Below are 24,768 nucleotides of genomic sequence, written 5' to 3'. Positions count from 1 at the left end.
ATACTGGTAGCTCGTATTCATTTATATCCCGTACCTTTATGCGGGAGATTAGTAGATTACCCACTTTCAGACCGCAGCGACTTACTGTCTCTCTACCGTCCGATGATACCTTGGACGTCACTCAAGAGGTCAGAGGTTGCCCGTTAGATTTTGGCAACATGATACTTACGGTAGTTCTTTTAGTATTGGAAATGGACGACTTTGATATTATTCTTGGCATGGATTGTTTGTCAGCATATCATGCCATTGTTGATTGCCAGACGAGGGTGGTCACATTTCGGCCTTCGAACCAACCCTCATGGGATTTCACTGGCATCAGAGACGACGGCATATCTGTAACGACCTGGCCCTTTGGCCTCTTGGGCGGCCCTTGCGGCGGTCCACTGGCGGCCCTTATGTCGTCGGCCCATTTGGCGATCTGGCCGTGTAGTTACTCACTAGGACTTTCCACTGCCATGGTTTTTCTCCCCAGGATTCGAACTCTAGACCTCCGGGCTTAAGTACTAGAGTTTATGAATCACGGTAGCCAAGTGAGATCATTGGCTACCAGGATTCGTAAACTCTAGTACTTAAGCCTGGAGGTCTAGAGTTCAAATCTGGGGGTGTCGTCGGTCGACGACATTAGAGGTCGCCAAATGGGCCGACGACATAAGGGTCGCCAGTGGGCCGCCGCAAGCGCCGTCCAAGAGGCCAAAGGGCCGGGTCGTTACAATATCGACCATTTCAGCGATTCAAGCATAGAAGCTGCTGTCACATGGCTGTCAGGGTTTTTTGTTATCCTTAATTCATACTGTAGACAGCAATAGTTCTCAACTCTCCGACGTTCCAGTAGTCCGAGAGTATCCGGATGTATTTCCAGAAGAGCTACCAGGTTTGCCTCCCAGAAGGCAAGTGGAGTTTGCTATTGAGTTGATTCTAGGGACCGCCAAGGGGCCACCAAATGGGCCGCCAGTTGGGCCGTCCAAGGGGCCGAGGGGTCGGGTCGTTACAGCCTATTTGTTGAGCCAAAAGCTAAACTTGAATCTAACATAAAGTTAAACTAAACCCTGAAACTAAGTCTAACTCATCTCACAAAAATTAGTGATTCCCCGGATTGAAAACATAGATCGGGTGAGATGACTAAAAACTTGAAATCAAACTAAATCGACTTGAATCGAACCAAATCGAATCGAATCAAATCAAATCGAACCAAATCGAATTGAATGAAACCAAATCGAATTAAATTAAATCTAATTATAATTAAATTAAATCTAATTATAATTAAATTAAATCTAATTAAAATTAAGATAAATCTAATTATAATTAAATTAAATCTAATTAACTTAACTTAACTTAAATTAAATTAGATTAAATTAAATTAAACTAAATTAAATTAAATTAAACTTAAAATTACTTTAAATCGTTTTAAACTTAAAAATTATTTTAAATCTTTTTAAACTTAAAATTATTTTGAGTTTTTTTAAACTTAAAAATTATTTTAAATATTTTTCAACTTAAAAATTATTTTAGATCTTTTTAAACTTAAAATTATTTTAAATTTTTTAAAACTAAAAAATTATTTTTTAAACTTAAAATTATTTTAAATCTTTTTAATCTTAAAAATTATTTTAAATCTCTTTAAACTTAAAAATTATTTTAAATATTTTTAACTAAAAATTTATTTTAAAAATTATCTTAAAAATTATTTTAAACTTTATTTCAATTATCTTAAAAATTATTTTAAAAATTATCTTAAAAATTATCTTAAAAATTATTTTAAAAATTATTTCAATTATCTTAAAAATTATTTTAAAAAAATTATTTCAAAAATTATTTTAAAAATGATTTCCAAAATATCTTTAAAATTATTTTTAAAAAATTATTCTAACTTAAAAATTATTTTAAAAATTAATAGTTATTTTAACTTAAAAAATTATTTTAAAAATTATTTAAAAAATTATTTTGAAAATCATTTTAAAATCCTTTTCAAAATTCATTTAAAAATTATTTAAAATTTATTTTAAAAATCTTTTTAAAAATTCTTTTAAAGATTATTTAATTTTTTTTTAAAAAAAAACTTTTAAAAATAATTTTAAAAATCCTTTAAAAAAATAAAATTATTTTAAAAATTAACTCAAATTTTTTTAAAAAAAATATTTTAAAAATCTTTTTAACTTAAAAATTAGTTAAAAAATTATTTTAACTTAAAAAGCATTTCACGTAAACTTAAAGTTAAATCCTAATAAAATTATTAACATTTGATTAACTTAAAATTCTAAACTGAATTAAATAATTAATAAGTAAATAATTGAAGTAAAAATTTCAAAAATTAACTGCACTCTAAATTAGACCTGACCTTAAAACTTAACCTTAATTTAACTCAATTAATCTTAATTTTAACTTTAGTCAAAATCTTAACTTTACTGTAATTAAATCATAATTAACGATTGATTCAAGTTGAACCTTAATAAGTTAATACTAATTCTACTAATAATATTAATTAATAAATTATTGATAATGATTTACTATTATTAAGTTTGTAACAAATTACTTATTATTGAGAATAATTGATTATTGATTAATTTCAATAATCTTATTTTTATCATACAATTATACCAAGTATATAGAAATACTTAATTAAATAATATATTCTATAAACATAAGTGTTACTAACACTGAATCACCTAAAACACTTAGGTAGAAAAATTTGTAAGGCTATGAAATTTAACATACCCAAACCTTAATATTAAATTAAGGGAGAGTAATAAAATCAGGGGGAGTAATAAATTCAGGGAAATGATCAATTTTTTTACTTAACTTCTCTTTTAAATCCCTTAGTTTTTTTATTATTATTCCTTATAAAACTTCTTTTTAAAATCTCTTTTGAAAGTCATATATATATATATATATATATATATATATATATATATATATATATATATTACTTTAAATTCTTTTTACAAATATTTTCAATAGTTTTTTAAAATACTATCAAGTTCAGGGGGAGAATTAATTATTTTCAAACTTATTTTCCTTTATTTTGAAATTAGTTTTTGAAAAATATTTCCTTAAAAATTTTTAGATCATTTAAAAAACTAAATAAGTTTTTTTTTTAAATTGGATCTCATTTAGTTTTTGAAAATTGAATTTAAAGATTGGATTTTATAAACTTAGTTTTAAAATTGGATCTTATTTGGTTTTTGAAAATTAGTTTTGAAAATTGGATTTTACAAACTTAAATTTTGAAAATTAATCCACTGAGTTGAAATTTGGATGTTATAAACTCAGCTTTAATAATCTCACTTTTGTAAAGATGGTATATTTGGAAATTAGCCGTTATAAAAATTATTTTTGAAAATTATGTTTTAAATTTGTAAAGCTTATTTTGAAAATTAGGTTAATTTTGTAATGTTTATCTTTAAAAATTACTCTAAAATTTACAAAGTTATCTTTCTAAAGTATTTTTTTTTTTTGAAAAAGCTAAAAGCTAAAATTTAAAGTGAAATGTTCTATATTTTCTACCTTAGACTCCCCCAATCAATCTGACTTTAATTCAAATTCTTTATTGCATTGTCTTTTACTTCCTTAATCACTTATTTTTCTATGTTATTTTTGATGAATGTCAAAGGGGAAGGGTTAGGTGGTTTAAGTTAGTTAAAACAAAGTTAAAACAATGAAATACCAAATATAAAACAAGACTAACTTAAAAACCTTATAATTGCTTGTTTTACTTGTATATTTTTTCACTAACTTAACCCGGGTTGTCATTGCATCAAAAAGGGGGAGATTGTTGGTACGGTTATCACTAATGGTCTAACTCAAGTTTTGATGAATGAGAAAGTAGGTTAAGTTAGTTTCATAGTGATCTAACACTTTGACGAAGTGTGCAGGAGCAGTCCAGCTAGGTCAACGGGTCGACCTGATAGTTGACACGAAGCCTAGACTGGTCGACAGGCTGACCGGATGTCTGGCACGAAGTCCAGCTAGGTCAACGGGTCGACCTGATAACTAGCACGAAGCCCAGACTGGTCGACGGGCTGACCGGATGTCTAATACGAAGTCCAACTATGTTGACGGGCTACCTGATAGTTGGCACCAAGTCTAGACGGGTCGAAGGACTAACCGGACGTCTAACAGGTAAGTTAAGGTACGTCACTGGAGGGGAGTGACTGTGAGGACGCGTTCTCGGGAAGAGAACTTAGGTGCCGATCCAACTTAGAACCATTTCGGAACTCTAAATTGAGATCTTGACTAGATTTCGGTCTCGGTGAGACGAAATCCAATTAATACTCTGTTTATTTACTATAACTGTGCTAACACTTTATTTTACAGGGTAATATAATTTGCATTTTACCTCGGACTAACTCTTTCTTGCAAGAGAAGGACAAGGACTTTCTGGAGAAAAGTGATCTGGGCGCCCGGAAGGGATCCGGGCGCCTGGAATGCAAAAGTTATCCTCATCGCGCTTCGCCACGTGGAGCGTCATGGTTGGCTGGGCTACGTCATACTCTAGGCGCCTGGAGCATCCTATATACGGAGGGTGAGCCCTGGAGCAAAGAACTAATGAACAACAAGATCTTCCAACGCTTGCTCTGCCGTGCTGTGCTCCTGCGACGCGCAAAGCTACTCCGACAACAAGAGGCTCAAGTTTTTCTTTTCAGTGTTGTCGGTATTCCTTTCTAATAATTCCTGTGCTTAGTTTTTGTAATAACTTTACGAATTATTAGTAATTTCTCAACGAAAGCACTCAATGAGTGCGGGCCTTGGAGTAGGAGTCGACCAAGGCTCTGAACCAAGTAAAGCGGTTAGTGTTAGCGTTGTATTTTCTTCTTTCCGCTGCGTACTCACTTAAATATTTTTCGATTGATATTCACCTCCCCTATCGACTTTCATTATCCAACACATATATTCACTCGAGGACAAAACAATAAGTCAACCGACACATATGGGGAGGTACCCAATGCACCAATGCCTTTTCATTGAGCACTGTTCAGGACTCCATCGGAGGAACGAGGTCGAGCGGACAAGGACCGGGTCTTCTTCGGATGACACCCCTGTTTGGGATGTGTGAAAAGGAAAGGCACTAAGGGAAGATGATTCACCCGAACGGATTAATCAACAATTCTCGCAAGGGATTCTGGACGACCCTCTGCCGAGACACTACACCCCGTTAGTGATCAGGGAATACAATGGAACTACCGATCCAGATGAACACTTGGCCAAGTTTGACAACGTGGCCACACTTCATCAGTATACAGATGGGGTGAAGTGTCAGGTCTTCCTCACTACCCTCTCTGGATCAGCGCAACATTGGTTCAAGAGATTACCGAACATCAATCCACAGTTTCAAGGACTTCTGAGTGGCGTTTCTACACCACTTCATAGTAGTTGCCGCCACCAGAAGATCAGCGCCAATTTGTTCTCCTTGATGCAAGGGCCCAGGGAGGCACTGAGGGCCTACATTCAGTGCTTCAACCAGGTGGCCATGGGAATTCTCTCGATCTATGTAGAAGTGTTGGTGAACGGCTTCGCCCAAGGTCTCACCGAAGGAGAGTTCTTCCGATCACTCATCCGGAAGCCGCTGAGGGACTTCGACCATCTGCTTAAAAGGACCACGGAGTACATAAACGTGGAGGAAGTCCAAGCCGCTAGAAGAAAAGAGGCGCCTGTCGAGCCTATAGCAACGTCTGAGCAGCGACATTCGAGTAGCCATTAACCCCCAAAGGGACCCCAATCGGGAGGAACACAGCCACACCATGAGCCCCAGACGTATGTCATGCAGCATGTGGTAGCCGGTCACCTGAAGGCTGCAAAAGGCAAGGCATGGAAGCCACTATTCTACTCCTTCCATCAGTCGGCGACGCACAACATGAACGACTGTTATGATTTGACTTTGATTGTAAGCAGACCAGCTCCACGAGGATATCATCGACGGTCACCATCACCCGATCGACATTATAGACGTCGGCCATCCGGTAGAGAGGAGGAAGACAGAGGGGCGTCTGAGCGGCGACATCATCTGCCCCGGCGAAGGAACAACACTAGTCCCGCCCAAGTTTCTGTCGAGCGGAACAGGCCCTCGACTCGGGAAGAAGAAAACTGGAATAACACCGCTCAGGGAGAAATTGGAATGATTACTGGTGGGCTAATCGACGGTGATTCCAACCGAACGAGGAAGTCACACACTTGGCAACTAGAGATTCACACTGTTAGATGCTGCAAGGAGAAGACTGAAGGACCTGATATAAGCTTCCCCCCCCCCCCCCCCCCCCGAGACTTAGAGGGAGTGGAGATCTCTCACGATGACGCCCTGATCATCTAAGCGGTAATCGCTAATTTTACTATTCACAAACTTTTGTTGATACAGGGAGCTCGGTGAATATTATATTCAAGAAGGCATTCGACCAGCTACAAATTGACCTAAGCGAGTTGCAGCTATTGAATATAGTTAGTGATATATATTTAGTCCCACATTGAAAAGGAAGGAGAAGTTTGATAAGCTTATTAAAGGATGTGCATCAAATATGTTGTATTTGATTGGTGACCAAGTGGAACATATTTATACATATAAATCAAAGATGGGCACATGGGTACAAATTAAAATTTGGAATTAAGAGTGACACTCTTAATTTGGATTTTAATTTTTTAAATCAATCATTTCTTGGTGAACAAGTGCGATGGTTAAAGTGTCTTTTCATGAACAGGTGTCTCTCCAACCTTTCCCAAAGGTTGTATCATTTATTATATATACATCCTTTTAATATCTTCTCTTGCAATCACTTTTCCATTCTCTATATTATTTTGGGAGAATTTATAGTTTTGTTGTCAATAAATTCTATTTTGTTTTGAGTATCCAGAAGGGAATTTGTCATCAAATCCAGCAGCAACATAGTGGGGGCAAAATTTCCTTAAGGAAAGTGATTCACGCTCAAAGCGAAGTTCTGTCATCGAATATTTCTTTCAACAATCTTAAGGAAATTTTCGATCCATTTTTCCAATGGAAGCTACTAGTTCAAAGTCTGTTTTTGATGCATTCAAGTTGGACTATTTTGATGGGACAAACTTCACTCGTGGAAGGACAAATTGTTCTTCCTCCTCACTAAATTGGGTGTCGCATATCTGTTGCTGCATGATCTGTCTATGATTCCAGCAACAACTGATAAGAATATTGATGAGATCAAAGCAACTCGGAAGAAACAGGAAGAGGATGAAGTTCGCTGTAGAGGATACATCCTAAATGCCTTATCCGACATATTATATAATCTCTTTCGTTCGATCAAATCTTCTCAAGAAATCTGGAACACATTGGAAAACAAATACACATCTAAAAAATAAGGTACGGACTGATTTCTAAGCATGAAATTTTTCGAATTTCGCATGGTTGGTTATAAGTTTGTCATGGATCAAGTCGATGAATTGCTTGTCCTAGTTTCTAGACTCAAGGATCTGAAAATAGAAGTGTTTGATCCATTACAAGTGGCTGCAGTAATTGCAAAATTGCCAACCACTTGGAATGGATACAGAAAGAAATTGTTACACACTTATGAAGATTTCACCATAGACCAACTAATAAAGCATATTTGAATTGAGGAAAAAACTCGAATTCGTGAGAATAAATTTGCTTATGAATCTAGTTCTAAGGTTAATAATGTTGAGTCTAAAAAAGAAGGATATTCTGGAAAGAAAAGAAAGTTTGCTGAAACTTCATCTCAAAATTTTGCTAACAAAAGGAAAATCAAGACATGTTACTTATGTGGACAGAAAGGCCACTACAAAAATGAATGCAAGTTTTACAAGAAACTAAAGGTGGAGGGAAATGCTGGAAAAAAAACTGTGAATGTTTTTGAGTGCCCTCCAAGTCCTCTTGATATCGTTGCTATGATTGTTGATCTTAAAATCAGCATGATAACTGAATGCAACATGGCAACAAGTGAAAAATCTACTGATTGGTGGTATGACTCCGGCGCTTTAGTTCATGTTTACAATGAAAAAAGTTTATTCAAAAACTATGAACTTGTTGCAAAGGAAGAAAGAGGCTTGATGGCAAATCATGATACGACTATAGTGCTTGGAAAAGGAACCATTGAGATACAATTTACTTCTGGAAAGAAGATGATCTTAATGAATGTACTGCATGTTCCTGATGTGAGGAAGAATTTGATTTCCGTAAGTTTGTTATGCAAAAGGGGATTGAAGGCTGTTATAGAAGCAAAGAAACTTGTAATTTCTAAGAATGGTGTATTTGTAGGACAAGGATATTCATGTGACAAAATGTTCAAATTGAGTATCAATAAAAATAATAATTCTACCTATATGCTTGCGTCTCTATTTAATTTATGGCATGCTCGCTTATCCCATGTTAATTTTAATTCGATTAAATTTATGTCAAAGCATGGTTTAATTTCATATCCGAATGGAAATTCTGACAAATGTGAGATTTGTATACAAGTGAAAATGACTAGAAAACAATTTCCTAAAATTGGAAGGACAACCGAATTGCTTGAACTAATACATTCTAATATATATGAATTAAATGATTACTTAACTAGAGGTGGAAAAAGATATTTCATTACTTTTATAGATGATCATTCTAGATTTACACAAGTTTATTTAATGACAACAAAAGATCAAGCATTTGATATGTTTATAAACTATAAAGTCATGGTTGAGAATCAATTAGAAAAGAAAATTAAGATCCTACGAAGTGATCGAGGTGGTGAATATTTTCCAATTGAATTTTTAAATTTTTGTGAAGATAATGGCATAATCCACCAAACTAGTGCACCCTATACCCCACAACAGAATGGTTTGGCTGAAAGGAAAAATAGTACATTGGTAGATATGATCAATGTTATGCTATGCATGCTAAATTACCAACAAATCTATGGGGAGAGGCATTACTAACAGCCTGCTATGTACACAATCGAATTCCATCAAAGAAAACTAAAACTTAATCTCCATATGAAGTATGGAAAGGGAGGAACCCAAATCTAAGTTATTTAAAAGTGTGGGGGTATATAGCTTATTATAGAGTTCCAAATCCTAAGAGGACCAAGTTAGGACCTAGAGCTCTTAAAAGTATTTTTTGTGGGATATGCTAAAAATTCAAAAGCATACAGGTTGTTGGATGCAGATTCTAATACTATTACAGAATCTAGGGATGTTGAATTTTTAGAAACAAGCTTTCGAAAAGATTCAAAAGGTAATCCACAATCAAATGAAAAAGTCCCTGAAAATGCAACACAAATCACTTCTATGAATTTTGGTTCAACTAAGAAATGAAAATCAATAGAACCTTCTAATGAACCAAGGAGGCATCAGAGAGCAAGAAAAGAAAAGTATTTTGGTACTGATTTTATAAATTCACAATCATTAATGTTTTTGGTCGAAGGAAGTAGAGATGAGGTGTTGAGTAAAATACCTATTGTTTTGCATTTAGAAGATGATCCAAAAACATATAATGAAGCAATGACTTCAAGAGATTCCAGTTTCTGGAAGGAAGCACTAAACAATGAAATGGATTCTCTTCTAGCAAATGGAACATGGGTGTTAGTTGATCCACCTTCTAAATTAAAACCTATTGGTTGTAAATGGGTGTTTAGGAGAAAATACAACATTGATGGTTCTCTACAACCCTTTAAGGCAAGGCTTACAGCCAAGGGCTTTAGGCAAAAGGAAGGTGTTGATTACTTTGACACATATGCTCCTGTAGTAAGAATTACTTCAATAAGAGTTGTGTTTGCTTTAGCATCAATCTACGATTTACATATTCATCAAATGGGCGTAAAGACAACATTTTTAAATGGTGAACTTGATGAAGAAATTTACATGGAACAACCAGAAGGCTTTGAACTTCTTGATCATGAAAAAAAAGTCTACAAATTGGTTAAATCCTTGTATGGACTGAAGCAAGCCCCTAAACCGTGCCATGAAAAGTTCAACAATGTGATTTTATCACATGACTTTAGACATAATGGGGCAGACAAATATATCTATTCTAAGTTCACAAAAATTGTTGGTGTAGTTATATGTCTTTATGTTGATGAAATGTTAATTATAGGAACAAATATGCAAGGAGTAAATGAAACTAAATCTTATTTATCTTCTCAGTTTAAGATGAATGATTTAGGAGAAGTTGATACTATTTTAGGAATAAAAAGTGACGAAACATAGTGGAGGTTTTGCTCTGAGTCAATCTCACTATATAGATAAAGTTCTTTCTAAGTTCAGTCATCTAGGAATAAAGAAGCCAATACCCCATTTGATATTTCAAACAAATTGGTAGATAATTTGGATAGATCAATTAGTCAATTAGACTATGCGAGTGCTCTTGGAAGTTTAATGTATACTATGCATTGTACAAGACTCGACATTGCCTTTTTTTGTTTGCAAGCTTGCAAGGTATACACATAATCTTAACACCAAACATTGGAGAGTGATTGGAAGAGTTCTGGGATATTTGAAGAAAACAAAGTCTCATTCCTTGTTCTATAATAAGTTCCCATCAGTGCTAGAAGGTTATACAAATGCTAGTTGGATAACTAATATCACTGATAATAAATCGACATCTAGTTGGATTTTCACCTTGGGTGGAGGAGCTATTTCATGAGCTTCCAAGAAACAGATGTGCATTACTCATTCTACATTGGAGTCAGAATTCATTGCTTTGGCAGACGCAGGCAAAGAAGCCGAATGACTGAGAAATATGTTGACAGACATAGAGTTGTGGCCACAACCAATGCCAGCGATTTCTTTGCACTGTGATAGTCAAGCAACTATGTCTAGAGCATTTAGCAAGATTTACAATGTTAAATCAAGACATATTGCCTTGAGACATGAATATATTAGACAACTAATTTATGATGGTATTATAACAGTTGTCTATGTTAGGTCTAGTAAGAACCTAGCCGACCCATTAACAAAATGACTCTTGAGAGATATGATAAAAAACACTACAAGTGCAATGAGTCTAAAACCATTTTGATTTGTCAGTAATAATGGGAACCTTACCTTTCTTATTGCACAACAATTTTAAAGGTTTAACAGGTAACAACAAATTATTAGTGACATGTAGCAAGTACTAGAATCAATGCAGTACTTATGGAAAAGAGGTTGAATATAAAGTATTCTTAATGAAGATTTATGTTGGTCATAAACAAGAAATCTCAAACGAGATTTTAAAGGTTTTTCACCTATGCGAACACAAGAAGTGGTGCTGCTTCTATCAAAGGTTTGAGAATAAAACTTTTATAAGTGTTTGTGAATCCAGGGTATCACAAGGCCATAATATGATGCTAAAGCTCACGGTGGACATATTGGAGAAATCAAAAGTTATATGTGTATGATATTTCCAATCTTATCATATAGAAATTATGATTTAAGTTAATTAACTACCATATATTTCGATGAGATTTTGAAATATTTATACTAATAGTAGGTTTAAGTCGAAAGGCACCTTCTAGATACATAAAGCTTTACATTTGATTGCAAATATCACTAACTAAGTAGGGGATTGTTGAATATAGTTAATGATATATATTTAATCCCACATTGAAAAGGAAGGAGAAGTTTGATAAGGTTATTAAAGGATGTACATCAAATTTGTTGTATTTGATTGGCGACCAAGTGGAACATATTTATACATATAAATCAAAGATGGGCATTTGGGCACGTGGGCACAAATTAAAATTTGAAATTAAGAGTGACACTCTTAATTTGGATTTTAATTTTTTAAATTAATCATTTCTTTGTGAACAAGTGCAATGGTTAAAGTGTCTTTTCATGAGGTGTCTCCCCAACCTTTTCAAAAGGTTATATCATTCATTATATATACATCCTTTTAACATCTTCTCTTGCAATCACTTTTCCATTCTCTATATTGTCTTGGGGGAATTTATAGGTTTACTGTCTATAAATTTTATTTTGTTTTGAGTATCTTGGAGAGAATTTGTCATCAAACCGAGCAGCAACATAGTGAGGGTAAAATTTCCTTAAGGAAAGTGATTCACGCTCAAAGCGAAGTTCTGTCATTGAATATTTCTTTCAAATGCAGCTAATGACGACCCCGCTTTATGAATTCACAGGCAACGAAGTGTTGTCGATCGACCAAGCATGGTTAGCCATTTCGCTCGGAGAAGAGTCGCTAAAGAGGACGAGGACGACAAATTTCATTGTGATGGACGCACCATCCGTCTATAATGTTATACTGGGCCAGCCAACCCTCGACGAGTTCTCAGCGATGATGTTCACTTTCTGTCGGAAGATTAAGTTTCTAGTGGATAATGAGATGCGCAAAGTCAAGGGCAATCAACTGACCGCCCGGCGATATAGGAAAAAAAATACGACAGTACGAACATGATACTTACTATTCAACAATGAAGCTCTCGCTACAGCACAGGATATGGAATTTCTTGAATGTGGCATCGACAAAGAAGAATCTAATTAATTACTTTGTCATGATCTTCGACGCGTATTCGAGCTGATCAATAACTCCTCACCAGCAGTAACCCAATCCCAGTAACCACGAGTGTCGAAGGAAGGCCGAATCGCAGATGACTAAAGAAGGAGAGGTTGTAAGCAAAGTATTGAACTCGGCGAGCTTGCTCGCAGACTATGAGATTGGCTGCGGATCCGAGAAGAGAGAGGTTTCCTGCCACTGTACTGACCCATGCAAGCATGAGCCATGCACGCGTCTCTTCTTCAGGAGAAATGAGTGCAGCAGACGCAGCGATTCTTCCACCCAGCAGGAGAACTGCAAGATTATAAACAATAATGGATGTTTAATTCAGCCCTGAAGTTGAAAGGATCATGATGATCCCTTTATTTTCTATATATATTTTTTTTCAAATGAAAAATGACTGGATGTTAGATGTTAATAAGGATTGCTAGCTACTAGGGGAGGCTAAGGAGCTAGCTAGTTGAGGGAAAATTAAGATACAAACAAAGAATGGAGATTCTGAAAAGGATCATATGTAAAAGCAAAAGAACAAAACTCAAATTATGAGAGAGATCTACAGGGGGGACAGTGTGGGGGCAATGGATGGCCAACAGAGTAGATTTGACTGAGGAACTGATAAAAGTTCAAGCTGTACTCGGACGATTTTGAATCAATTCAATGCATCCAGTACCATTTTTTTAAAAAAAAATAATTCAAGTGTACTAATCGTAGAGGTAGATGGATGGCCTTTTCCATGGTTTGCCTGTTGGGTAAATCCACTTATGCATACTCAGAAAACCAACCTCTAAGATATTCATCCCACTTAAAGCATATCTAACTGGGATGAAGGGAAAAAAATTTAGGATATGGCACCAAGCATCAAATTTACTGAGTCGATTTGCAAGGACTGTAAGCAAACTAAACAATCTTTCTCCCTTTCACTTGAAACCATTTACACTCCAAACTAGTTTGAAGAGCAGATATCAGTTTTTGCCATCCCAATGTTTAATGCAACTATCATACTGATAAATCTAACATCTAAACCGTGCGATCTAAATACTGAACAAATAGTGTGGAAATTACTCATTGCATCATGCTCTAGATAAAAGGGAAATACCTGTAGGGACATTGGAAGCAACGTTTGAAAGCAAAAGAATGACCAGGGCAAGAAGTGCAATTCCACTAGCTCTATCAATGCAAGAATAAGGTTCAACAAAGTCCCACAAAGCACACGGTATGCCGGTTTTGTTAAATCCATCCATAGTGATAAACATCCCGCAAAAGAATATCAACAAGGAGTATGAAACCTGTTTTAGATCATAGATCAGAGTTTGCATCGAGAGACACAAGCTTACAGTAGGAAAAGAGCAGTAGAATTACCTTCTCAAGGCAAGGGCACGCATCTTTGAAATCGAGCACCACCAGAGCAAGGGCAGCCGCAATAGCCGCCCATGACATGTTTAGGCCCATTAAAAGGGAGACGAGCATCCCGAGAGCTACAAGGTAAACGCAAGCCTTCCACAGCATGCTCTTCCATCTCTCCACGACGTTTTCCTCGGAGTCGAGAGAAAGCACAGAGGACTCTCCTCTGAGGCTGCGGCTTTGGTAGCTGTAAGTCTTGGGAACCCTCTTCGACGCCACGCCCTTCTCTCTCTGCGAGGTCCCGGCGAGTTCTGCCGTCTCCTTCGACACGTTCGAGGTCCGTAAGGACTCAATTCCCGAGCTTGATGGGGTCTGCACATCAACGTCGACGCTTTTAGCCCTGCCACGAACGCTGCTGACGGAGCCGAATTTTCCGGACAAGGAGGGGAGGGTGGACCCAAATGGCTGGGAATGCAAAGAGGGGAGGTGCGACATGGTGGCGGGGGAGAAGCGGTGCAGGATCATGTCGTCCTCCGCCACCATTTCTCCGACGGTGGAGGCCACTTCCTCGTCCTTCTCCACCGACAGAATTTTCCAGAAATAGAAGAGGAGGATGGCGGCGTTGAGGAGGCTTCCGACGAGGACGGCGGGGAAGAGTCCGACGAGGAACTTACCGAAGGGGATGCCGCTCTGCACGGCGATAACGAGGTTTTGGGGGTTGCCGATGGGGGTCGCCGCGGACCCGATGTTGGAGCTGGAGGCGAGTGCGAGGAGAAAGGGCTGGGGCGGGAGGTTGTTCTGACGGGCGAGCTTAAGGATGAACTCGGTGAGCACGACGCAGCTGGTGTCGTTAGTGAAGAGGGAGCTGGAAACGGATGAGACTAGGCAGACGCGGAGGAGCAGGTCCCTGCCGCCGCGGCTCTTCCAGGAGAGCAGCTTGCCGAGGTGCTTGAACATGTCGGCCTGCTCCAAGAAGACGCTCACGACCATGGTACCGAAGAGGAGGCCGATAATGGGGAGGTCGATGGCGTCGTAGGCTTCCTCCGGCGGGATGACGCGGAAGATCACCATGAGCATAGCGCCGAGGAGGGAGCCGGCAGTCCGGCCAATGGGGAGGAATGGCACCGCCGGAAACACTGCCAAAATCCAGAATATTCCGAACGCAATCGAGCCTAGAACAACCTTTGCAGCCGCCGCCGTCACCATCTTCACACAATCACTCTCTCTCACACTCCCTCACTCTTATATATTCTAACGGGAAAAAGAGCATCTGCTGCTGATGCCGACAACTGATACGATCGATCAACCGACATTACTGTGAAGTCAATCGTGCAATGATCGATACAATGGAGAAGGATGTTGAATCACAGAGGGAGAGCGTCCTTACGAAATGATCTCTCCACATAACGCAAAGCTCTCAGGCCAAAATGAAGAATAGAAAAGTTGTAATTTTTTTGTTTGATTGTATAGACATTAAAACACTGCCAGACCACCAATAATAATGCTGCAATTGTTGGGAGGTAAATTCTATATAGAAGAGTGTAGGAAGATTTTGCTGACGGTTAGAAGGAGAGTTGAATAAGCGTGTTTCAGAGGGGGAACGTTCTTACGAAATGATCTCTCCACATAACGCAAAGCTCTCAGGCCAAAATGAAAAATTAGAAAAGTTGTAATTTTTTTGTTTGCTTGTATAGACATTAAAACACTGCCAGACCACCAATAATAATGCTGCAATTGTTGGGAGGTAAATTCTATATAAAAGAGTGTAGGAGGATTTTACGATCGATTAGAAGGGAAGTTGAATAAGTATGCTTCTAAATTCTTCGCTTCCTAGATATTTGTTAGTACGTAAATGGAAATATAATAACAAATACAAATATAAATTCGAATACAAATATAAACAAGAAAAAAATGTAAACTGCTAACACATTTTTTTACATAGTTCGGAGATAACTTGTTCCTACTCGACGGTTGTCCGTAAGGTAGACGATCCCTCAATCCGTCGGTGGATTAGTCCTCAAAAATTCTGGCTAGCTCAAACCTTCTTGTGAATGGAGAAACCTCACCACAACACTCACCAGAACACTTGAGCACAAGAGGACCTTGAGCATTTAGTACTACTAATTAGGCTTTAACCAAGTCTAATTTCGTCACCTTGGTCGGCCATCCTAAGCTCCTTATAGAGCTTGGAAGAAAACAGTCCTGCTGTTTTACCGTTACCAGCCGACTGGTCCTTGCACCAGTCGACTAGTGCCAATCCAACGACTCTCTACTAGTCGATTGATCCATGGACCAGTCGACTGATCCCAGTCGTTTCAGACACAGAGCCTCTCTGTGCTCACCACCAGTCGACTGGTACAACCCTAAGCCTAGGGTTCCCCTTCCCAAGTACATTTCTCTCGCACTCGGGCTCTCACGACTCACTTGACTCTTCTTTGTAGCTTTGACCTCTTGTCTTCAAGTCTACTTCCTTTGGCTCTCGTCCCTCGGATGCATTCAAGCCCGCGGCTTGCCCCCAATGTCATCCTTCGCGTATGCCTCGAAATCGCTTCCCTCGGCCCTTGTCCTTGCTGCCTTGTCCACGGTCCCTCGGATACTCCATCCTTCACCGGACCCGAAGCCATCAAGCTGAGCAATATGTGTATCCTGCAAACCTGCACACTCACACACACATATCAAATAACGAGGGCAATCCTAACTTAAATCCTTTGCCCAAACACCAAAACACATGGTTGCACGGACCATTGGGATTGCTCCAACAATCTCCCCATTTTTTATGTTTGGCAATACGTTTAAGTTAGGAAAAACATATAGCAAATAAATATGCTAAAAAGAAAGAATGGACTTATGTTGCCAAGGCTACACACTTGGACTTACACCGCTGAATGAACTTACATTGCAAAGACTACACACTTGGACTTACACCGTCGAATGGACTTACGTTGTCAAGGCTATACACTTGGATTTACACTACTGAATGGACTTACGTTGCCAAGGCTACACACTTGAACGTGCACCGCCGAATACAAAATGAAAACATGTATTGGAACCTATCACAAGGCTCCCCCTACACTTAAGCTCCTCATTGAGCTAGGATTTTCCCACAGGGATATTTAAGAACTATCACAAGGCTCCCCCTATGCAAAGGCACTTAAGGTTTTCCCAACTAAACCTTACTTCTCCCTCTTTGCTAAACATTCAAAAAGCTCTCCAACAATATCCCAATTGTTGAAAACTTGATCATCCAACTGACCCTAAACTCGTGTATTTATCCCCTATAGATCTTATGCACCTAAACGAGTTGACATGGTCGAAATCAGCGCTGAAAACACTTTCAGGCTGGTATCAATCGACTGCCCCTTGGTACCAGTTGACTGCTCTATTGAAATTAACACACAGAAGTATTCTGTATTGGAAATCCACTGTTACCAGTCGACTGGTACCCTATTTCAACATTTCTGACCTGATTTCAAAAATGCATCAAAAATTCTACAGACTTCCAAAAAGTCTCAAATTTTATAGAGAGGTCTGTTTTACCAGTGTCTACTTGGGAAAAATATATTTAAAAATGTATATATCTCAGATCCCAAGATTGACACAAACTCAAAACTATCTAAATGATTCAATTGAACTTTGACCTAAAGTCCTAGTTTTGGTTTCCTCTTGATGTATTTACCCATACTAAACCACAATACATCCCTAGCATTGGTTTATATCGCATCTATACATCCAAAACTAATTATCATACAATATGACCCCAATGTCATATTTCCTCGCATGAAACATAACCCAATGTGTGTCAATTCCCAATGTTTGAGACTCAAGTCCGTCTCCGAATCATTTGACACACTCCATGGCTCCTCTAGACTCCCAAGTAAAACCCACTTAAGATCTATTGGTAATGAGTCTCAAATTGACTCTTTGAGCTTCCCCATTGATTTCTCCTCCAAGAACTTGTATTTCGTTCAGATAGGCCATCATTTTGAGGATATGATCCCTTACGGGTGTCTCCTCAGACATGGTGGCTGTCATTAGCTTTCTCATTGCCTCTTGCCTAGCAATCTGACTCTGGTGCCCAAAGAGTTTTTTGAGATTGTTCATTATATCATAAGTTGTTGGTAAATCTTGATGCTGATGTTGCAATACATTTAACATTGATGTCAAAATGTAACACCGCGCCATCTCATCAGCTTTTACCCATTTCTTATGATACTCAATCTCTTCTGGGGTAGAGTCATCGTCAGGTGCATCAGGGCAAGCCTTAGTCAGCAAAAACTTATAGCTTTCAGCAGTAAGAAAAATGTTCAGGTTTCTTTTCCAATCAATATAGTTGGGACCAGTAAGTTTGTTCTCTTTCAGTATAATAGCCAGTGGGTTGAAAGTCATCCTAACAATCATAAAAATAAACTTTGGTCAAGACTCTAAATTTAAAATAATATTGATTCCTCAAACAATACTATTTTAAATTAACCAACATCTCAAATCACTGTGAATATTGCATGCCACGTTAGTATGGACGTATACAAATTCAACATTTGTAAGAGGAGGTTGTGACCCATTAATTTTATTATCTTATCATCCTAACTTTATGACAAATAAAATTAATAGTTGGTTTCACTTTGGTCACACAATACAATAGCAGTGACTCTGTTGGGGAGGATACTATTGAATGCATCTAAGTGTATACCATTACTTGATACTAAGTCCATTAAATAGGATTGTGCCCCTTCAGTTGGAGAAGATCACACGCTCCTAAATAATTTCCTATAACCATCCATTAAGGAAATTTGATCTAGTGATCCACAACAAACTCATCTGTTGTGGAGGGAGGCACTCAGAGCCAACACGCAAGCTTGTTGCATCACTTACAAATCAGTAATAGAGACCATGGGATTTATTAAAATCCCTCTCCCACTTAGTTATTTAAAAATGAGGATTTTAACCTATGCTAGCATATATCACATGCACATAAATATCACAGTAAATAAAAGCAATAAATTTGGAAATTAATTTTCCAACTATTATGGCCTTTTCCTTCACTGTCTTTAGTATGCTCCAACCCTAGCTGCTGCCATCTTTAGCCACCTCCATCGGGTCGAGTTGTCGCATCTATCTTGCTTCTTATTCCGTTGCGCCTCTGGTCCTCCAATAGCACCACGCCTCGCAAAGATACGATCCGCGACAAATATAGAATTTTACAAATATCGATCCTATATTCCATAAAGGAATGTACATATATTCTAGATCGAACAAAAAAAATAAAATTCTAAAAATAATACAGCTCCTGTTGTATTTGATACATACAATCATGCACACAAAATAATACCCTTGACATGTCCAAGGGTCCAATCACACACAATATCTAAATGTTATAATAGTTGGAGTCTACAACCAAAGAGTTAGCACATCTTACTATTATCCTGCCTAAATTGTGTATGACATGTGCATAACCTATTTGAATTCTAAACATACAGAGGCAAACCCTAGCTCTAATACCAATTGTTGGTTAGTCCTAGGAAAACGTATCGGTTCCACTGTACAAAAAATTTTGTACAAGTGTCGAACCTTTCCTTAAATAACCTATTGTGTTCTTTAGAAGTTAAATTAGGAATCGCAGACGGAACTTAACATCATTGATTCCAAATTTAACTTATCTGTTCTTAATGGTTTAGATTTGAATCGCAAGCGGAACTTAACACTATTGATTCAAATCCACCTATGTTATTAATTTCATTAAATATTAATTTCCAAAATTGGCTTCCAGGACTGCATGGCGAGACACATGGCCTTCTTGGATATGAGAGCAACCACCACCGCATAGACAAAGCCTTTTAAGGGAAGCTAATATTTAATTTTCTTAAATAACTCTAGGTTAACCAAAAAGAACAATCAAATCACAAATTCGAAAAAGAAGAAAACACAAACTCAAAAAATAAATTCGATAAATTAGATCTAATTACCTCTTGTATTTAGAATTCTTACAAAGAAAATAACTAGTATGATGCGGAAGAAAATTACTAGTTATACCTTCTCTTTGTAAGCTAATGACGTCAAGATCTTCTGTCGTATTCTTCGCATCGCCTTGGACGTCATGTGGGCGACGATCCTCCAAGATGAACACCACCCAAAAGCTTCTTCCTCTTCTTCTAAAATCCGGCCACCACCACCACCAAGGAGAAGAGAGCAAAAGGGAAAAGAGAAGGGAGAGGGAGGGTCGACCACTTGAGGTTCTCCAAACAAGAGAATAAGAATTGTGTCTCATGAAGCCTCCTCACCCCTTCTTTTATATTAATTTGCCCAAGGCAAATAAGGGAAGAATTTTTATAAAAATTAAAATCTTCCTCTAGCTTTTCCTTTTCCCTTTTAATTTTCCTTTTCTTTCCTCTTGATTGAATCAATCACCAAAAATAAATTTGATGATTTTATAAATTTAAACAATGGTGGCCAGCCCCCATAAGAGGAAAAAGGAATTTTAATCTTTTTTTATAAAATTTTATAAGAAGCAAAACTCTTATAAAATTTTACTAACTCTCTTTCCTAAAGTATGAGTTAAAAAAGGAAAGTTCTAAAAATTAAAATCATGTTTTAAAATTTAAAACTTCTCTTATAAAATTTCCTTTTTTAACATGATGATAGAAATTTTAAATTTTAAAACTTATCTTCCTTTTTTTTCTAAACCATGAGGATGGTTAAAAAAGGAAAGTTTTAAAACTTTTAAAACTCTCTATTAAAACATGTGACCTAATTCAAATAAGGAAAGTTTTTAAAATTAAAATCTCTCTTTTAAAACTTTTAGTTTTCTAAAAAGAGAATATTTTAAAAATTCAAAAACAACTCTCCTTTTTTGAATATTATGGCCGGCCCCTACATGCTTGGACACCAAGCAATAGGGTCGGCCCCTATAGATGAGGATGTAGTCGGCCCTTGCTTGGTCACCAAGCATTGGACTGACCCCCTTCTTGGACACCAAGATGGACTTATATTTGGATGGACTTGAGGCTATAATAAGGCTACGACAGGGACCTAGAGGAGAAATTAGTTTTGACCTTCCGATGAGCTTGAGTATCCCGTGCTTGCCCTGAACACACAACTCAAGTTCATCGATAATAACTCATTCCACTAGAGAGTTATTATCGCACTACCGTACCAATCCCAAATTACATTATGGGCTCCTTCTTATCATGAGTGTGTTAGTCTCCCTGTATTTAAGATAACAAATGTCCACTAATTAAGTAAGTTACTGACAACTTACTTAAATAAAATCTAGTTCCAAGAGTAGTACCACTCAACTTTATTGTCATGTCAGATTAAGTCCACCTGCAGGGTTTAACATGACAATCCTTATGAGCTCTTCTTGGAGACATTTTCAACCTAGATAACTAGGACACAGATTCCTTCTATAATCAACAACACACACTATAAGTAATATCATTTCCCAACTTATCGGGCATATTGATTTATCGAGTTAAACCTCACCATTTGATAAGTCAAAGAAATAAATATTAAATATATGTGCTTGTTATTATATTAGGATTAAGAGCACACACTTCTATAATAACTAAGGTTTAGTTCTTTTATTAAGTCAGTACAAAAAGAACTTACCTAAATGGTCCTACTCAATACACTTAGAGTGTACCAGTATAATTTATTAATCAAGATAAACTAATACTTAATTACACTACGACTTTTCCGATGGTTTGTTCCTTTCCATCTTAGTCGTGAGCAACTATTTATAATTTATAAAGGACCGTCAAAATGATCTTCTGTGTGTGATACCACACACCATGTTGTCTACTATATAAATTAATTGAACAATTACATTTAACAAATAAATGTAGATATTGACCAATGTGATTCTTTTATTTCAAAAATAAATGTTTACAAAAGCTAGGCTTTTAGTATACACTCCAACAGCTACCACTGTCGATCCCCCTCTCCCGATTGGTGGCCAGACATCAGTCCGCTGGGCAGCGAGATTCGTGAAGATCGCCCGAGTGACAGAACCAACAAAGAGAGCACGCCCGGGGCTTGGACGACCGAAGCAGGCCCTCTGCTCGGGAGGAAGAGAATTGAAGCAATGCCGCTCGGGGGAGAAATAAACATCATCTCCGACGGTCCAACCAGCGGTGACTCAAATTGAGCCCGAAAGTTGTACGCACGATGACTAGAGATCCATGCAGTAGGATGCATCCAGGAGCAAGCGAACTGGCTCGAGATCAGCTTCGGACCCCGGGACTTGGAGGGAATCGAGATCCCTCACAACGACGCCTTGATCATCCGAGCAGTGATCGCTAATTATATCATTCACCGTATCTTTGTTGATACAGGAAGCTCGGTGAACATAATTTTCAAGAAGGCATTCGACCAGCTATAGATCGACCAGGGCGAGCTGCTACCAATGACGACCCCCCTGTATGGGTTCACCGACAACGAGGTTTTGCCAATCGGCCAGACCAAGTTGGCCATATCGCTCGGAGAGGAGCCACTCAGGAGGGCCCGAACCATGAACTTCATCGTGGTGGACGCCCCCTCAACCTACAACGTCATCCTAGGCCGACCAGCCCTCAATGAGTTCCAGGCAGTAGTCTCTACCTACTGCCAAAAGATCAAGTTCCCGGTAGACGACCGAGTAGAGGAGGTCAAGGGCAATCAACTAGTTGCTCGGCGTTGCTACGTTGAGATGGTCAAAATAGAAGCTAGGTCCGCCCGGAAGCGGCTAGAGGTAAATACTGTTACTGAAAAACCTCCTGCCCTAGTCTATGAAGAGAAAGAGGAAGTCCAAATCCATCCTCACCGAGCGGAGGCAACTACTTTCATAGCGACGGATCTGGGAGCCGAGCAGAAGGCGGAGTTGATCGCCTGTCTCCAACAAAACCATGATGTGTTTGCATAGTCAACACATGAGTTGCCCGACATCTCTCCAAGCGTAACTCAGCATGAGGTACATGTTCGACCAGATGCTCATCCAGTAAAGCAACGCAAAAGGGATTTCAGCGCCGAGTAGAACCTGATCATCCGGGCGGAGGTAGAAAAGTTGTCACAAGCCGGACACGTGAGGGAAGTTTAGTTTCCAAGCTGGCTCTCCAACGTTGTCCTCGTCTCCAAATCGGGCAACAAGTGGCGAGTCTGCATCGACTTTCGTGACCTGAACAAGGCATGCCCGAAGGACTTCTACCCATTACCTCGGATCGACTAGATGGTGGACTCCACTACGGGATGCGAGCTGATCTGCATGTTGGATAACTACCATGGTTATCATCAGGTGTCGCTTGCCCGTGAAGATCAAGAAAAGGTCAGCTTCATTATGGCCGACAGAATGTACTGCTACAACGTCATGTCGTTAGGACTCAATAATACTGGAGCCACTTATCAAAGATTGATGAATAAAGTGTTCCGACGGTAGATCGGTCGTAACATGAAGGTATACGTAGATGATATCCTGATAAAATCCCTCTGAGCGATTGGCCTATATGCAGATATTGAGGAGACCTGCCAGACACTCAGGGCTTATGGGATAAAGCTGAACCCAAGTAAGTGTCTGTTCGGTGTAAAGAGTGGGCGCTTCCTCGGCTACATTGTAATCGAGCGGGGCATCGAGTGAACCCAGTCAAAGTAAAAGCGTTGCAAGATATGCCCCCGCCCTGTAAACTGAAGGAAGCTCAGCGATTGACCGGTCATACCACAGCGCTATCCATATTTATCTTCAAGTCATCCGATCGAAGCTTGCCATTCTTCAAAATACTACGTCGGGCGATAAAATTTCAATGGGATTAGGAGTGTGATAAGGCATTCGAAGAGCTCAAAGAATACCTCAACTCCCTACCTGTCCTGGCCAAGCCATGTGTTGGCGAGCCACTCCAGATCTACTTGCCGTCTACAGAGCATGCGGTCAGTTCGGCATTAGTTAGGTCGAGCGACGAGAAACAACCAATGTACTTTTTAAGCCACAGATTAAAAGATGTTGAGTCTCGCTACACTGGTCTTGAGAAGTTGGCTTATGCTTTAGTGCTCGTTGCTCGGAGGCTTCACCCATACTTCCTCGCTCACTCTATAATCGTGATGACCAACAGTCCCTTGGGAAGAGTACTTCTCAATCCCAAGGCGTCCCGACGGCTGATCAAATGGACAATGGAGCTTAGCGAGTTTGACATCCAATATCAACCTCAAACCGCCATCAAAGCACAGTCCTTGGCAGATTTCATCACCAAAGTACATAGCCTAGAGCTAGAAGCCATGTGGAGGATATATGTGGATGGTTCGTCCACTTGACAGGGGAGCAGCATCCCCGCAAAAAGATCGGATGCAGTTGGTCGTTCGTCTAGACTACAAGGCCACCAACAACGAAGCTGAGTATGAGGCGCTAATAGTTGTCTTACAGGCCACTCAGCACGTCAGAGCAACTAAAGTCTTGATCCACTCGGATTCTCAGTTGGCCGCTCAGCAGCTGTCCGAAGCGTTCGAGATAAGCAACATCCGACTCAAGCTCTACATAGAGGCCTTTGAAAAACTGAGGTCCAACTTTCAAGAGGTCGTCATACAAAAGATCCCCCGATCAAAAAATCAAGTTGCAGACGAATTGGCCAAGTTAGCTAGTTCGCTGTCGTCGATTGTCATGGCGCAACCGATTGAGAAAACTTCTTTGGTGGCACACATCGATCAAATGGAAGGGATCACTTTCTTGAGCGATTGGAGGACAGCGATGATAGAATTCTTGTGGTCGGGAGCTACCCCATCCAATCAGGAAGATGTGCAGTTATTAAGAAAAAGAGCAGGGTGATTCACTCTGATCGGAGATCAGCTATGTAAGAAAGCGTTCTCTTGGCCTTTGCTCAAGTGTGTCGGGTCAGAAGACGTTGACTACATACTATAAGAAGTGCACCAGGGATCCTGCAGAGGACATCTGAGTGGTCGATCATTGGCAAGGAAAATACTACTGGCCGGATATTTTTTGCCAACCCTTCAGCAGGATGTCGCTCAGACGGTGGCCACGT

General features: G+C 38.7%; 1 protein-coding gene across 2 annotated transcripts; it reads right to left on the bottom strand.

Moving 5' to 3' along the window:
- Positions 1-12,060: 12,060 nt before the first annotated feature.
- On the bottom strand, positions 12,061-15,293 carry LOC122052905 (silicon efflux transporter LSI2-like). 2 transcript variants are annotated; one of them, XR_006132132.1, is made up of 4 exons: positions 13,796-15,293; positions 13,533-13,722; positions 12,345-12,730; positions 12,061-12,231 (listed from the first exon to the last, which is right to left on the bottom strand). XR_006132132.1 is itself a non-coding variant. In XM_042614646.1 (3 exons), exons 1-3 carry the CDS (start codon positions 14,981-14,983, stop codon positions 12,462-12,464), a joined length of 1,647 nt encoding a protein of 548 aa, XP_042470580.1. In that variant the 5' UTR covers positions 14,984-15,293; the 3' UTR covers positions 12,267-12,461. The 2 variants fall into 2 exon arrangements, 1 of the variants encoding a protein (XP_042470580.1); XM_042614646.1 differs by lacking the exon at positions 12,061-12,231 and having other exon boundaries at positions 12,267-12,730.
- Positions 15,294-24,768: the final 9,475 nt, after the last annotated feature.

Source organism: Zingiber officinale, chromosome 3A (genome assembly GCF_018446385.1).
Source record: "Zingiber officinale cultivar Zhangliang chromosome 3A, Zo_v1.1, whole genome shotgun sequence".
Lineage (NCBI taxonomy): Eukaryota > Viridiplantae > Streptophyta > Magnoliopsida > Zingiberales > Zingiberaceae > Zingiber > Zingiber officinale.
This window is presented reverse-complemented; position numbering and strand designations above follow the sequence as displayed.